Source organism: Schistocerca americana, chromosome 3 (genome assembly GCF_021461395.2).
Source record: "Schistocerca americana isolate TAMUIC-IGC-003095 chromosome 3, iqSchAmer2.1, whole genome shotgun sequence".
Lineage (NCBI taxonomy): Eukaryota > Metazoa > Arthropoda > Insecta > Orthoptera > Acrididae > Schistocerca > Schistocerca americana.
In genome coordinates, this window is record NC_060121.1 from 930,962,182 (window position 1) to 930,975,873 (window position 13,692).

Consider the following 13,692-nt stretch of genomic DNA (forward strand, 5'->3'; position numbering starts at 1 on the left):
GACAGGACGGCCGCCGTCCTTCCACTTCTTAACCCCGCAAGAGATCGGACCACCTTCACTAGCGTTGACCTGGCCAAATAACCTCCAAATCGCTGGTGCGTTTTCCAAAATATCAAGTCCACTCACGGAAACAACTTCGCAGGTCAGGCGATAACAAATTATCAAAACCAGGCTCGGCAACTTCACAGGGCCAATTCGATCTCTCGTGTACCACTCAGAATTCGAAACCTCTCACGCCCCCGGCCGACACGTTCCGCACATCACACACTTACCGCCCAAGACCTTCCTGCTTCCCACCGATGGCAGCACTGGCGTACCTCCAAAGACATCCAGACAACGATCGTCAACGAGCAGTGAAACTGATAAAAGGCCGAGCCCACACGGCTCAAGCAGTTCGATTCCCATCAAGCCATCTAAATTTAGATTTCCCATGATTTTCCTACATCACTTAAGACATATGCCGGAATTGTTCCGTTGAATAAGACAAGGCTGATTTCGTTCACCATTCTCCGTACTCGACCTTGTGCTCCATCTGCAATGATCTCTTCACTGACGCGAAGCTAAACCATAATTTACTTTCTTCATTTTCGAAGAGAGATCCATCGAGGTTGTTACGTTATTACTATTAGCCAAAGAGCAGTGTGAATGTCTTCAAAGGACAATGAGTTTCACCTTATTACTTTTCTGAGTCTATCTAATAAGAAGTTTTCTTCCCAGTCTTTTTCTGAATCATTTTTCACTATTTTAATTACGTTGTTGTGACCAAAGCAAGGCGCGCATAGAAAGAATTAGCTCCCAAGTACACAAGTAACACTATATACTTTATTGAAAACAACGTAAATAAGGAAACTGCAATAGCCACATGGCAATGAGAAACACTGAAAGAAGTTCTGAACGAAGTATGCACTGCTACTTTCTGATAGTACGCATTTCTTAATTAGGTGCCGCTGCAGCATAGCCATTGTAAGTCAAAATCTAGTGTCTATTATAACAGGCAACAAATTGGACTACTGTCCAGCATTACCAAAAGAAAGTCTATGATAGTTTGATACCAAGTCCAAAGGTCAGAGTACTCAGAGGCGAAGGTTCGCGGCTGGCTATCTGGCAGCGCAGAAGGACGGTGAAGCCAAAGACGGAGGCCATAGTCCTCAGAGGTCAATGTTCGATTAGGTAAATGCTCGTAGTAACCCGGCTGGCTGCTGGTGGTGACAGCACAGGCCAGGTGGTCCTGGATCGGTTTTTGGACTGCGTTTTGGTTCGGCTCCTTAGTCCAATAACTTCAGTGGCTGGAACCGAACTGATTGAGTGGCAGAAACAGAAGTGGTTTGCTGTGTCGGTAGAAGTTCCATCGTCGAAGACGATTCTGACTTCAAGGTGAAAGGTGAGGAGTTGTAGAGAATCACATTACTAATACACTTTTGGGGTCAATTTATCGAGACCCATATGTCGGTAGAATGGTTTTGTAGTACCCTGACTGGTTTGATGGAGCCCGCCACCAACTCCTTTCCTGTGTTAACCTCTTCATCTCAGAGAAGCACTTACAACCTACGTCCTCAGTTATCAATTATTTGCTGGTCGTATTCCAGTCTCTGTCTTCCTCTACAGTTTTTGCCCTCCATAGCACCGTCTAGTACCATGGAAGTCATTCACTCATGTCTTAACAGATGTCCTATCATCCTGCCCCTTCTCCTTATCAGTGTTTTCCACATGTTCCTTTCCTATCCGATTCTGCGCAGAACCTCGTCATTCCTTACCTTATCAGTCTACATGTCAAATGCCTCTGCCGGCTGGAGTGGCCGAGCGGTTCTAGGCACTACAGTCTGGATCCGCGCGACCGCTAGGGTCGCAGGTTAAAATCCTGCCTTGTGCATGGATGTGTGTGATGTCCTTAGGTTAGGTTTAAGTAGTTCTAACTTCTAGGGGACTGATGACGTCCGAAGTTAAGTCCCATAGTGCTCAGAGCCATTTGAGCCAAATGTCACTGTTCTGGTTTTCCCACAGTCCATGTTTCACTACCATACAATGCAGTACTCCAGACGTACATACTCAGAAATTTCTTCCTCAAATTAATGCTGATATTTGATATTAGTAGAGTTCTCTTGGTCTTGCCATTGCTAGTCTGCTTTCGATGTCCTCCTTGCTCCATCCGTCATTGGTTATTTTACTGCCTAGGTAGTAGAATTCCATAACTTCATCTGCTTCGTGACCATCAATCGTGATGTTAAGTTTCTCGCTGTTCTCATTTCTACTACTTCTGATTACCTTCGTGATCAATTTAGTACTCCTAAAAATGGGACGAGATTTTTGGTTATGCTATACGCATCATTCCGAAGTACATGAATTGGTTTATACAGAAAAAACTGTTTATCCGGGGGATAACATCAAATTGGCAGGAAGTGAGGGACATTTCCTACTAAAATACAATCCTGGAAATGGAAAAAAGAACACATTGACACCGGTGTGTCAGACCCACCATACTTGCTCCGGACACTGCGAGAGGGCTCTACAAGCAATGATCACACGCACGGCACAGCGGACACACCAGGAACCGCGGTGTTGGCCGTCGAATGGCGCTAGCTGCGCAGCACTTGTGCACCGCCGCCGTCAGTGTCAGCCAGTTTGCCGTGGCATACGGAGCTCCATCGCAGTCTTTAACACTGGTAGCATGCCGCGACAGCGTGGACGTGAACCCTACGTGCAGTTGACGGACTTTGAGCGAGGGCGTATAGTGGGCATGCGGGAGGCCGGGTGGACGTACCGCTGAATTGCTCAACACGTGGGGCGTGAGGTCTCCACAGTACATCGATGTTGTCGCCAGTGGTCGGCGGAAGGTGCACGTGCCCGTCGACTTGGGACCGGACCGCAGCGACGCACGGATGCACGCCAAGACCGTAGGATCCTATGCAGTGCCGTAGGGGACCGCACCGCCACTTCCCAGCAAATTAGGGACACTGTTGCTCCTGGGGTATCGGCGAGGACCATTCGCAACCGTCTCCATGAAGCTGGGCTACGGTCCCGCACACCGTTAGGCCGTCTTCCGCTCACGCCCCAACATCGTGCAGCCCGCCTCCAGTGGTGTCGCGACAGGCGTGAATGGAGGGACGAATGGAGACGTGTCGTCTTCAGCGATGAGAGTCGCTTCTGCCTTGGTGCCAATGATGGTCGTATGCGTGTTTAGCGCCGTGCAGGTAAGCGCCACAATCAGGACTGCATACGACCGAGGCACACAGGGCCAACACCCGGCATCATGGTGTGGGGAGTGATCTCCTACACTGGCCGTACACCACTGGTGATCGTCGAGGGGACACTGAATAGTGCACGGTACATCCAAACCGTCATCGAACCCATCGTTCTACCATTCCTAGACCGGCAAGGGAACTTGCTGTTCCAACAGGACAAAGCACGTCCGCATGTATCCCGTGCCACCCAACGTGCTCTAGAAGGTGTAAGTCAACTACCCTGGCCAGCAAGATCTCCGGATCTGTCCCCCATTGAGCATGTTTGGGACTGGATGAAGCGTCGTCTCACGCAGTCTGCACGTCCAGCACGAACGCTGGTCCAACTGAGGCGCCAGGTTGAAATGGCATGGCAAGCCGTTCCACAGGACTACATCCAGCATCTCTACGATCGTCTCCATGGGAGAATAGCAGCCTGCATTGCTGCGAAAGGTGGATATACACTGCACTAGTGCCGACATTGTGCATGCTCTGTTGCCTGTGTCTATGTGCCTGTGGTTCTGTCAGTGTGATCATGTGATGTATCTGACCCCAGGAATGTGTCAATAAAGTTTCCCCTTCCTGGGACAATGAATTCACGGTGTTCTTATTTCAATTTCCAGGAGTGTAGTTAGCCGCCTTCTTAACCGGATTAAGTTAAAACTTATTAGTCGTACGTCAAGCAGCTGATGAGTCCAGTTGGGTCTGATGGCGTCTGATATTGGCCTACACATACCGTCCGCCTGTAACAAAGGCTGCGTCGTTAGCAAATTACGCTATTTGGATCCCTTCAACAGTCGGCATGTCATTGACGCAAATGTTAAATAGGATCGGGGACAACACGGAGCCTTGAGGCAGCCCGACATTAGCCGTTCGGAAGTCAGACGATAGATTCCCTAGAGTGACAAACGTCTTCCTGTCCACAAGCCTTACGTAACAGTCAGGAATTGACCTATTCTTATGTAGTTTGTGGATCAGTTTCTCCCTCCAAACTTTGTCATAGGCGTTAGCGATGTTCAAAACGACTACAGCAATGGCTTTAGTCACATTCAAGTTCCGTGTCGCGATTTCCACCAAGCGGAAATGTTTTTATTCCGCTGAGAGCTTACGTTGGAACCCATAGTGTTCCGCTCGAATCCTGGCATCTGTGACAAGGGGCTCTATCAGGCGGAGAGTATGACCATTTCAAATGTTTTCAAATGGTTCAAATGGCTGGAAGCACTACGGGAATTAACTTCTGAAGTCATCAGATCCCCTACACTTATAACTACTTAAACCTAACTAACCTAAGGACATCACACACATCCATGCCCGAGGTAGGATTCGAACCTGCGACCGCAGCAGCAGCGCGGTTCCGGATTCAAGCGCCTAGAACCGCTCGGCCACAGCGGCCGGCTCAAATGTTTTGCCCAATCCGGTAAGAAGACTGACAGGTCGATAGTCGTTACCAAGCGTCAATCCTTATGCAGCTTAGCAGTCTTCCAAGAGGACGGAAAATACTTTGTGAGAAAACTGCTATTATGTGTCATCCTGAAGAGCACGGAATATTAAAGAGAAAGTGCTTCAGCTGTGAGTTGAGAACCTTGTCCACATAGCGTGCCTTATTCCCATTCAGTTATCTGGTTATAACCCTCACTTTGCTGACCGTCGTCCGCCGTGATGACCTTGTCGAAGAGCTGGAAGGTAGTAAGTTCATACCCCCTCTGTGCAACACGTGGCAGTTCTATTGTTCAAAGGCTGTAGCAAACATTTCCGGCGTAATGAAAGGATGGTCGCTGGCTTTACTCGTGTGTTCCCATTAATACTGTAGAGACGGATGAATACGGCACAGGTTACTAAACACGGGCACCGCTGATCGCAGCGGCAGCTGACAGTTTCCTGTGACAACAACACGTTACTGTTGACGTTGTCCTGCAGTGCAGTGTTTCGTCTCAATGACGTGGCGCCGGGAGGCGTGTGTTGTTGCTGTGGCCATTCGGGCTGTTGCGCTCGCTCCTCGATAATGCGGCAACCTGGAGAAACAGTCTGTATCGGTGGTGGATTGCGTTTCTCGCTCGTTGGTTCTAACAAGGGAACCTCCCCATCGCACCCCCCTCAGATTTAGTTATCAGTTGGCACAGTGGATGGGCCTTGAAAAACTGAACACAGATCAATCCAGAAAACAGGAAGAAGTTGTGTAGAACTATGAAAAAAATAAGCAAAATATACAAACTGTGTAGCCCATGAACAACATATGCAATATCACAGGAAACTGTAGTCGCAGAAGCGCCGTGGTCCCGTGGATAGCGTGAGCAACTGCGATATGAGAGGTCCCTGGTTCAATTCTTATCTTGACTAAAAAAATTTTCTTTGTTTATTTTCGCAAAGTTATAATCTGTCCTTTCGTTCATTGACGTCTCTGTTCACTGTAATAAGTTTAGTGTCTGTGTTTTGCGACCGCACCGCAAAACCGTGCGATTAGCAGACGAAAGGACGTGCCTCTCCAATGGGAACCGAAAACATTTGATCGCAAAGTCATAGGTCAACCGATTCCTCCACAGGAAAACACGTCTGATATATTCTATACGACACTGGTGACGGCATGACAGGAATATGTTGTCGACCTACCTAACTCGTACACTTGGCGAATGGGTAACAAGATTCTTCTACCTTGTCCGATTTAGGTTTTCTTGTGAATGTGATAATCACTCCCAAAAAAGTGATGAAAACATAAGAGTTTGTCACATAAACTGCAACAAATGAATGCAACAGTTTCACAGTCGCACAGTTTTCCCTGTGTTCTGTCAAAACATATGTTTTTAAAGTTTTCAAATTTTTCCGTGCGTAGACCTTGAAATCGTGCGTATGTCCGAGCAGTAGACTTGAACCAAGGACCTCTCGTTCTGCAGTTGCTCACTCTAACCACGGGACCACGGCGCTCCTGGACTTGCTATGTCTTGTGTTGTTACCTATCTTTCGCATGGTCTACTCAATTTGTATATTTTGCTTATTTTTTTCGTAGTTACACACAACTTCTACCTGTTTTCTCGTTTGATCTGTGTTCAGTTTTTCAAGGCCTATCCACTGTGCCAACTTGTAACTAAATCTGAAGGGGGTGCGATAGGGAGGTTCCCTTGTAAGCACTACGGGACTTAACATCTGAGGTCATCAGTCCCCTAGACTTAGAACTACTTAAACCTAACTAATCTAAGGACATCACACACATCCATGCCAGAGGCAGGATTCGAACCTGGCAGGTGCACGGTTCCGGACTGAAGCGCCTAGAACCGCTCGGCCACAGCGACCGGCTGCGTTTCTGGATACAGCAGTTAACATGCCGTACTACTGAACCATTCATCCACCTCATTACACAAAAATCAAACTACATAGGAGATTTAAGAAAATGTGGTTCACGTTGTTGTTGTTTAAATGGCTCTGAGCACTATGGGACTTAACATCTATGGTCATCAGTCTCCTAGAACTTAGAACTACTTAAACCTAACTAACCTAAAGGCATCACTCGACACCCAGACATCACGAGGCAGAGAAAATCCCTCACCCCGCCGGGAATCGAACCCGGGAAGTTGTTGTTTATTTGGGGTCCAGCAAATACCACTTACCAGTCTAAAAGGTAAATGTATTGATTGAAACAACGTCGACAAAATAAAAATTACAAATTCAATAAACGACAGTTCTTAACCGTATGTAAATAAATTGACTGACGTACTATGAGGAACATAAAATAATTCGCAGTATGTGAAAATACAAAATTACAGTCCGTCTGTCCCGACAACTGAACGTCTATGAAAAACCTATATTCGGCCTCAGATATCTCTCTCACAGCAGTCAGTCTACTTAATCAACTGAGTCCTAGAGGATATACAGGGTGAGCACAAAGTCCTCGTCTTATTATAAAAATTTGTAACGGAATAACCGTTTGACATAATAAGTTACGTTTGATGCCTTTACGTAGGTTAGTGTTACTAGTTGTTAGGACCAACAGATGGCGCTGGTGCTCCACAACACCGACGCGGTCTGTTAGGTCACGTTAGTTGCTGGCGAAATGGCGTCGAAGCATGAGAAAGCGCAATATGTGCTTTGGTTTCACGAAACGAAATCGCCCATCAGTGTTCTGCGTCAGCCCTCCTGACGTTAAATCAATAAAGCGATGGTATGCAAAATTTGACGACACAGGCAGCTTTGAAGATCGTCCTCGAAGTGGCACGCCTCGTGTGAATGGTGCAACTGTTGATTGTCTTCGGCAATCGTTGCAACAGAGTCCGTCTAAATCATCTCGTCAGGCATCATGTGAACTTCAATCACCGCAAACAAGCTTAGGTTGTATGCTTACAAAGTGCAAATCGTGTAGGCCTTGCAACCGAATGATTTGCTTACACGTGCTGAGTTTGCAACAGAGATTCTCAACAGCATTGATGGCGCTAACGATTACTTAAATCGCATATACTTTACCGATGAATCCACCTTTCATGTCAGTGAAATGGTAAATAGGTATAATGTCCGTATATTGGGTTCAGAGTCTCCAAATGCTACTGTACAGTTACAGCGTAACAGCGAAAAAGTGAATTTTTGGTGCGGCCTCATGCATAACAAGGTTTTTGGACCGTTTTTCTTCGTGGAAAAATCCATTACCGCTAACGTTTACTTAGACGTTTAGCAACAGCTCATTGCCCCTCAGTTAGAAGAATATCAACCATGACACTTTTTCAGCAAGATGGAGCAACCCCCCCCCCCCCCCCCCCCTACTCCTTCCATCACTCGGCTTCGATAGTGCGTGATTTCCTGGATGAAACATTTCCGGATCGGTGGATTGGAAGGAACGGTCCAACACCCTGGCCACCCCGCTCTCCAGACATCACGCCCCTTGACTTTTTTTTCTGGGGCTATATCAAAGACAGAGTCTTCGTCACACCAGTTGCTGACGTCGACGAACTGAAGGCTAGGATACAAGCTGCTGTGGGTATAGTGACAGAACACATGTTACGAAACACCTGGCGGGAACAGGAATACCGCCTCGACATTCTCCGAGCTACCAAGGGAGCACACGTTGAGGTTTACTAACGTAAGTGCTCTTAAAAAAAACTGCTAACACAAACCTCCAGAATGAGATTTTCACTCCGCAGCGGAGTGTGCGCTGATATGAAATTTCCTGTCAGATTAAAACAGTGTGCCGGACCGAGATTCGAACTCGGGACCAGCGTTTGAGTCTCGGTCCGGCACACAGTTTTAATCTGCCAGGAAGTTTCAACACAAACCTATTTAACAGCATCAAATGTAAATTATTATGTCAAACGATTATTCTGTACTAAATGGTTATTATCAGGGCAAGACTTTGTGCTCACCTTTTATATGACTTCGAACCTAATCTGAATATAAATTCTTAAATGACACGATAGATGATTAACTTTGTTGTAAGAACGTTTCATCACTAACTTCATTAATTTCTTTGATTGACATCTATCCATGGACATGTAAATACATATTTAACAAACTACTTTTTGATCAGCTGAAGATATCCATGTTCATTATGTGAAACGATGATTGACACGATAATGAAGGTATGTACCTACAGGTTTACACCAACACGGATGTAAATATGTTAATGGTAGAGTTTAGTCTGCAGTCAGAGTAATAAAGCAGACAGTCATTATTGGCCTCTTGCGCCTCTAGGAAAGGCTTGCCACCTAGTAATAGTTTAAAGGAATTCTGTATACAAACCGGGATTGGACAAAGCAAACAGGACTGGTGAATTGCTGGGAAACGGCTTTCAGTCGCAATAACTGTATCGAAAACAATAACCACCGTGCGAAGCTGGGTAGTTATGCTGAGGGTCCTCATTTGGTAAACTGCATGTGGCGAGTAGTTGATATTAGCAGTTTGACAGACCGAACTTCGTGGAGCAAAGGCTTTCAAGGACTACTTGGCTGAATAGAGGCGAAGATCTGTTTCTGAAAAACTTACATACGTTCGTTTCCACTAGTAATCTTTGTACCTGATCAAACGATGCAATTAGGCAGACAAAACTCTGAAGGTAGTTATAGAAATAGTATCAATAAATGCAACTTAGTAAAAAGACGTACTGGACTGTATGAAAGTATTGGAAAGAATGATAATTATTAAATATAAAACAATAGGGGTTGGGACACGCAGTCATATTTAGGAAATCTCTTTGAATATCTAGACCTGTCGTTCGTAACAAGTGACGTGTCTCATACCCAATCATAGCTGTTCTGTAAGATTTGGTGTTCTACAACAAAAGCAACCACATGTCGTGTCCTATAATGTGGCATTACTAACACTACTGGCCATTAAAATTGCTACACCAAGAAGAAATGCAGATGATAAACGGGTATTCATTGGACAAATATATTATACTAGAACTGACATGTGATTACATTTTCACGCAATTTGGGTGCATAGATCCTGAGAAAACAGTACCCAGAACAACCACCTCTGGCCGTAATAACGGCCTTGAAACGCCTGGGCATTGAGTCAAACAGAGCTTGGACGGCGTGGAAAGGTGTACATGGCTGCCCATGCAGCTTCAACACGATATCACAGTTCATCAAGAGTTGTTGTTGTTGTGGTCTTCAGTCCTGAGACTGGTTTGATGCAGCTCTCCATGCTACCCTATCCTGTGCAAGTTTCTTCATCTCCCAGTACCTACTGTAACCTACATCCTTCTAAATCTGCTTAGTGTATTCATCTCTTGGTCTCCCTCTACCATTTTTACCTTCCACGCTGCCCTCCAATGCTACATTTGTGATCCCTTGATGCCTCATAGCATGTCCTACCAACCGGTCTCTTCTTCTCGTCAAGTTGTGCCACAAACTCCTCCCCAGTTCTATTCAATACCTCCTCATTAGTTATGTGATCTACCCATCTAATCTTCAGCTTTCTTCAGTAGCGTCACATTTCGAAAGCTTCTATTCGCTTCCTGTCCAAACTATTTATCGTCCATGTATCACTTCCATACATGGCTACACTCCATACAAATACTTTCAGAAACAACTTCCTGACACTTAAATCTATACTCGATGTTAACAAATTTCTCTTCTTCAGAAACTATTTCCTTGCCATTGCCAGTCTACATTTTATATCCTCTCTACTTCGACCGTCATCAGTTATTTTGCTCTCGAAATAGCAAAACTCCTTTACTACTTTAAGTGTCTCATTTCCTAACCTAATTCCATCAGCATCACCCGATTTAATTCGACTACATTCCATTATCCTCGTTTTGCTTTTGTTGATGTTCATCTTATATCCTGCTTTCAAGACACTGTCCATTCCGTTCAACTGCTCTTCCAAGTTCTTTGCTGTCTCTGACAGAATTACAATGTCATCGGCGAACCTCAAAGTTTTTATTTCATCTCCATGGATTTTAATACCTACTCCGAATTTTTCTTTTGTTTCCTTTACTGCTTGCTCAATATACATATTGAATAACATTGGGGAGTGGCTACAAATCTGTCTCACTCCCTTCCTGACCACTGCTTCCCTTTCATGCCCCTCGACTCTTATAACCGCCATCTGGTTTCTGTACAAATTGTAAATAGCCCTCCGCTCCCTGTATTTTACCCCTGCCACCTTTAGAATTTGAAAGAGAGTGTTCCAGTCAACATTTCAAAAGCTTTCTCCAAGTCTACAAATGCTAGGAACGTAGGTTTGCCTTTCCTTAATCTTTCTTCTAAGATAAGTCGTAAGGTCAGTATTGCCTCACGTGTTCCAACATTTCTACGGAATCCAAACTGATCTTCCGCCGAGGTCGGCTTCTACCAGTTTTTCCATTCGTCTGTAAAGAATTCGTGTTAGTATTTTGAAGCTGTGACTTATTAAACTGATATTTCGGTAATTTTCACATCTGTCAACACCTGCTTTCTTTGGGATTGGAATTATTATATTCTTCTTGAAGTCTGAGGGTACTTCGCCTGTCTCATACATCTTGCTCACCAGATGGTACAGTTTTGTCAGGACTGGCTCTCCCAATGCCATCAGTAGTTCTAATGGAATGTTGTCTACTCCCGGGGCCTTGTTTCGACTCAGGTTTTTCAGTGCTCTGTCAAACTCTTCACGCAGTATCGTATCTCCAATTTCCTCTTCATCTAAATCCTCTTCCATTTCTATAATAATGTCCTCAAGTACATCGCCCTTGTATAGACCCTCTATATACTCCTTCCATCTTTCTGCTTTCCCTTCTTTGCTTAGAACTGGGTTTCCATCTGAGCTCTTGATATTCATACAAGTGGTTCTCTTTTCTCCAAAGGTCTCTTTAATTTTCCCGTAGGCAGTATCTATCTTACACCTAGTGAGATAAGCCTACATCCTTACATTTGTCCTCTAGCCATCCCTGCTTAGCCATTTTGCACTTGCTGTCGATCTCATTTTTGAGACGTTTGTATTCCTTTTTGCGTGCTTCATTTACTGCATTTTTATATTTTCTCCTTTCATCAATTAAATTCAATATTTCTTCTGTTACCCAAGGATTTCTACTAGCCCTAGTCTTTTTACCAACTTGATCCTCTGCTGTCTTCACTACTTCATCCCTCAGAGCTACCCATTCTTCTTCTAGTGTACTTCTTTCCCCCACTGCTGTCAATTGTTCCCTTATGCTCTCCCTGAAACTCTGTAAAACCTCTGGTTCTTTCAGTTTATCCAGGTCCCATCTCCTTAAATTCCCACCTTTTTGCAGTTTCTTCAATTTTAATCTGCAGTTCACAACAAATAGATTGTGGTCAGAGTCCACATCTGCCCCTGGAAATGTCTTAAAATTTAAAACCAGGTTCCTAAATCTCTGTCTTACCATTATATGATCTATTTGATACCTTTTAGTATCTCCGGGATTCTTCCATGTATACAACCTTCTTTTATGATTCTTGAACCAAATGTTAGCTATGATTAATTTATGCTCTGTGCAAAATTCTACCAGACGGCTTCCTCTTTCATTTCTTATCCCCAATCCATATTCACCTAGTATGTTTCCTTCTGTCCCTTTTCCTACACTCGAATTCCAGTCACCCATGACTATTAAATTTTCGTCTCCCTTCACTATCTGAATAATTTCTTTTATCTCATCACACATTTCATCAATTTCTTCATCATCTGCAGAGCTAGTTGGCATTTAAACTTGTACTACTGTAGTAGGCTTCGTGTCTATCTTGGCCACAATAATGCGTTCATTATGCTGTTTGTAGTAGCTTACCCGCACGCCTATTTTTTTATTCATTATTAAACCTACTCCTCCATTACCTCTATTTGATTTTGTATTTATAATCCTGTATTCACCTGACCAAAAGTCTTGTTCCTCCTGCCACTTCACTAATTCCCACTATATCTAACTTTAACCTATCCATTTCCCTTTTTAAATTTTCTAACCTACCTGCTCGATTAAGTGATCTGACATTCCACGCTCCGATCCGCAGAACGCCAGTTTTCTTTCTCCTGATAACAACGTCCTCTTGAGTAGTCCCCGCCCGGAGATCCGAATGGGGCACTATTTTACCTCCGGAATATTTTACCTAAAAAGACGCCATCATCATTTAACCATACAGTAAAGCTGCATGCCCTCGGGAAAAATTACGGCTGTAGTTTCCCCTTGCTTTCAGCCGTTTGCAGTACCAGCACAGCAAGGTCGTTTTGGTTATTGTTACAAGGCCAGATCAGTCAATCATCCAGACTGTTGCACCTGCAACTACTGAAAAGGCTGCTGACGCTCTTCAAGAACCACACGTTTGTCTGGCCCCTCAACAGATACCCCTCCGTTGTGGTTGCCCCTACCGGTGCGGCCATCTGTATCACTGAGGCACGCAAGCCTCCCCACCAACGGCAAGGTCCATGGTTCATGGGAGGAGGGGGGGGGGGGGGAACTAGCATATTGTGTCGAGCCAGTTTCTGGGACACCAGTGACCAGGCGTTTTCAATTGGTGAGAGATCTGGAGAATGTGCTCGCCAGGGCAGCAGTCGAACGTTTTCTGTATCCAGACAGGCCCGTACAGGACCTCCAACATGCGGTCGTGCATTATCCTGCTGAAATGAAGGGTTTCGCAGCGATCGAATGAAGGGTAGACCCACATCTGAAATGTAATGTCCACTGTTCAAAATGCCATCAGTGAGAACAACAGGTGACCGAGACGTGTAACCAATGGCACACCCTACCATCACGCCGGGTGATACGCCAGTATTGTGATGACGAATACACGCTTCCAATGTGCGTTCACCGCGATGTCGCAAACACGGATGCGACCATCATGATGCTGTAAAGAGAACGTGGACTCATCCGAAAAAATGACATTTTGCCATTCGTGCACCCAGGTTCGTCGTTGAGTATACCATCGCAAGCGCTCCTGTCTGTGATGCAGCGTCAAGGGTAACCGCAGCCGTTGTCTCCGAGCTGATAGTCCATGCTGCTCAAAACGTCGTCGAACTGTTCGTGCAGATAGTTGTTGTCTTGCAAACATCCCCATCTGTTGGCTCAGGGATCGAG

At 45.1% G+C, this 13,692-nt stretch overlaps 1 protein-coding gene across 1 annotated transcript in view; it reads left to right on the forward strand.

The window, feature by feature from the left end:
• Nucleotides 1–1,174: 1,174 nt before the first annotated feature.
• The window catches only part of LOC124606547 (orcokinin peptides-like), a 451,556-nt gene continuing 439,038 nt past the window's right edge, over nt 1,175–13,692 (forward strand). Inside the window, exon 1 of the mRNA XM_047138532.1 lies at nt 1,175–1,236. Coding sequence (XP_046994488.1) covers nt 1,175–1,236 — 62 coding nt within the window. The remainder of the gene's footprint in view (nt 1,237–13,692) is intronic.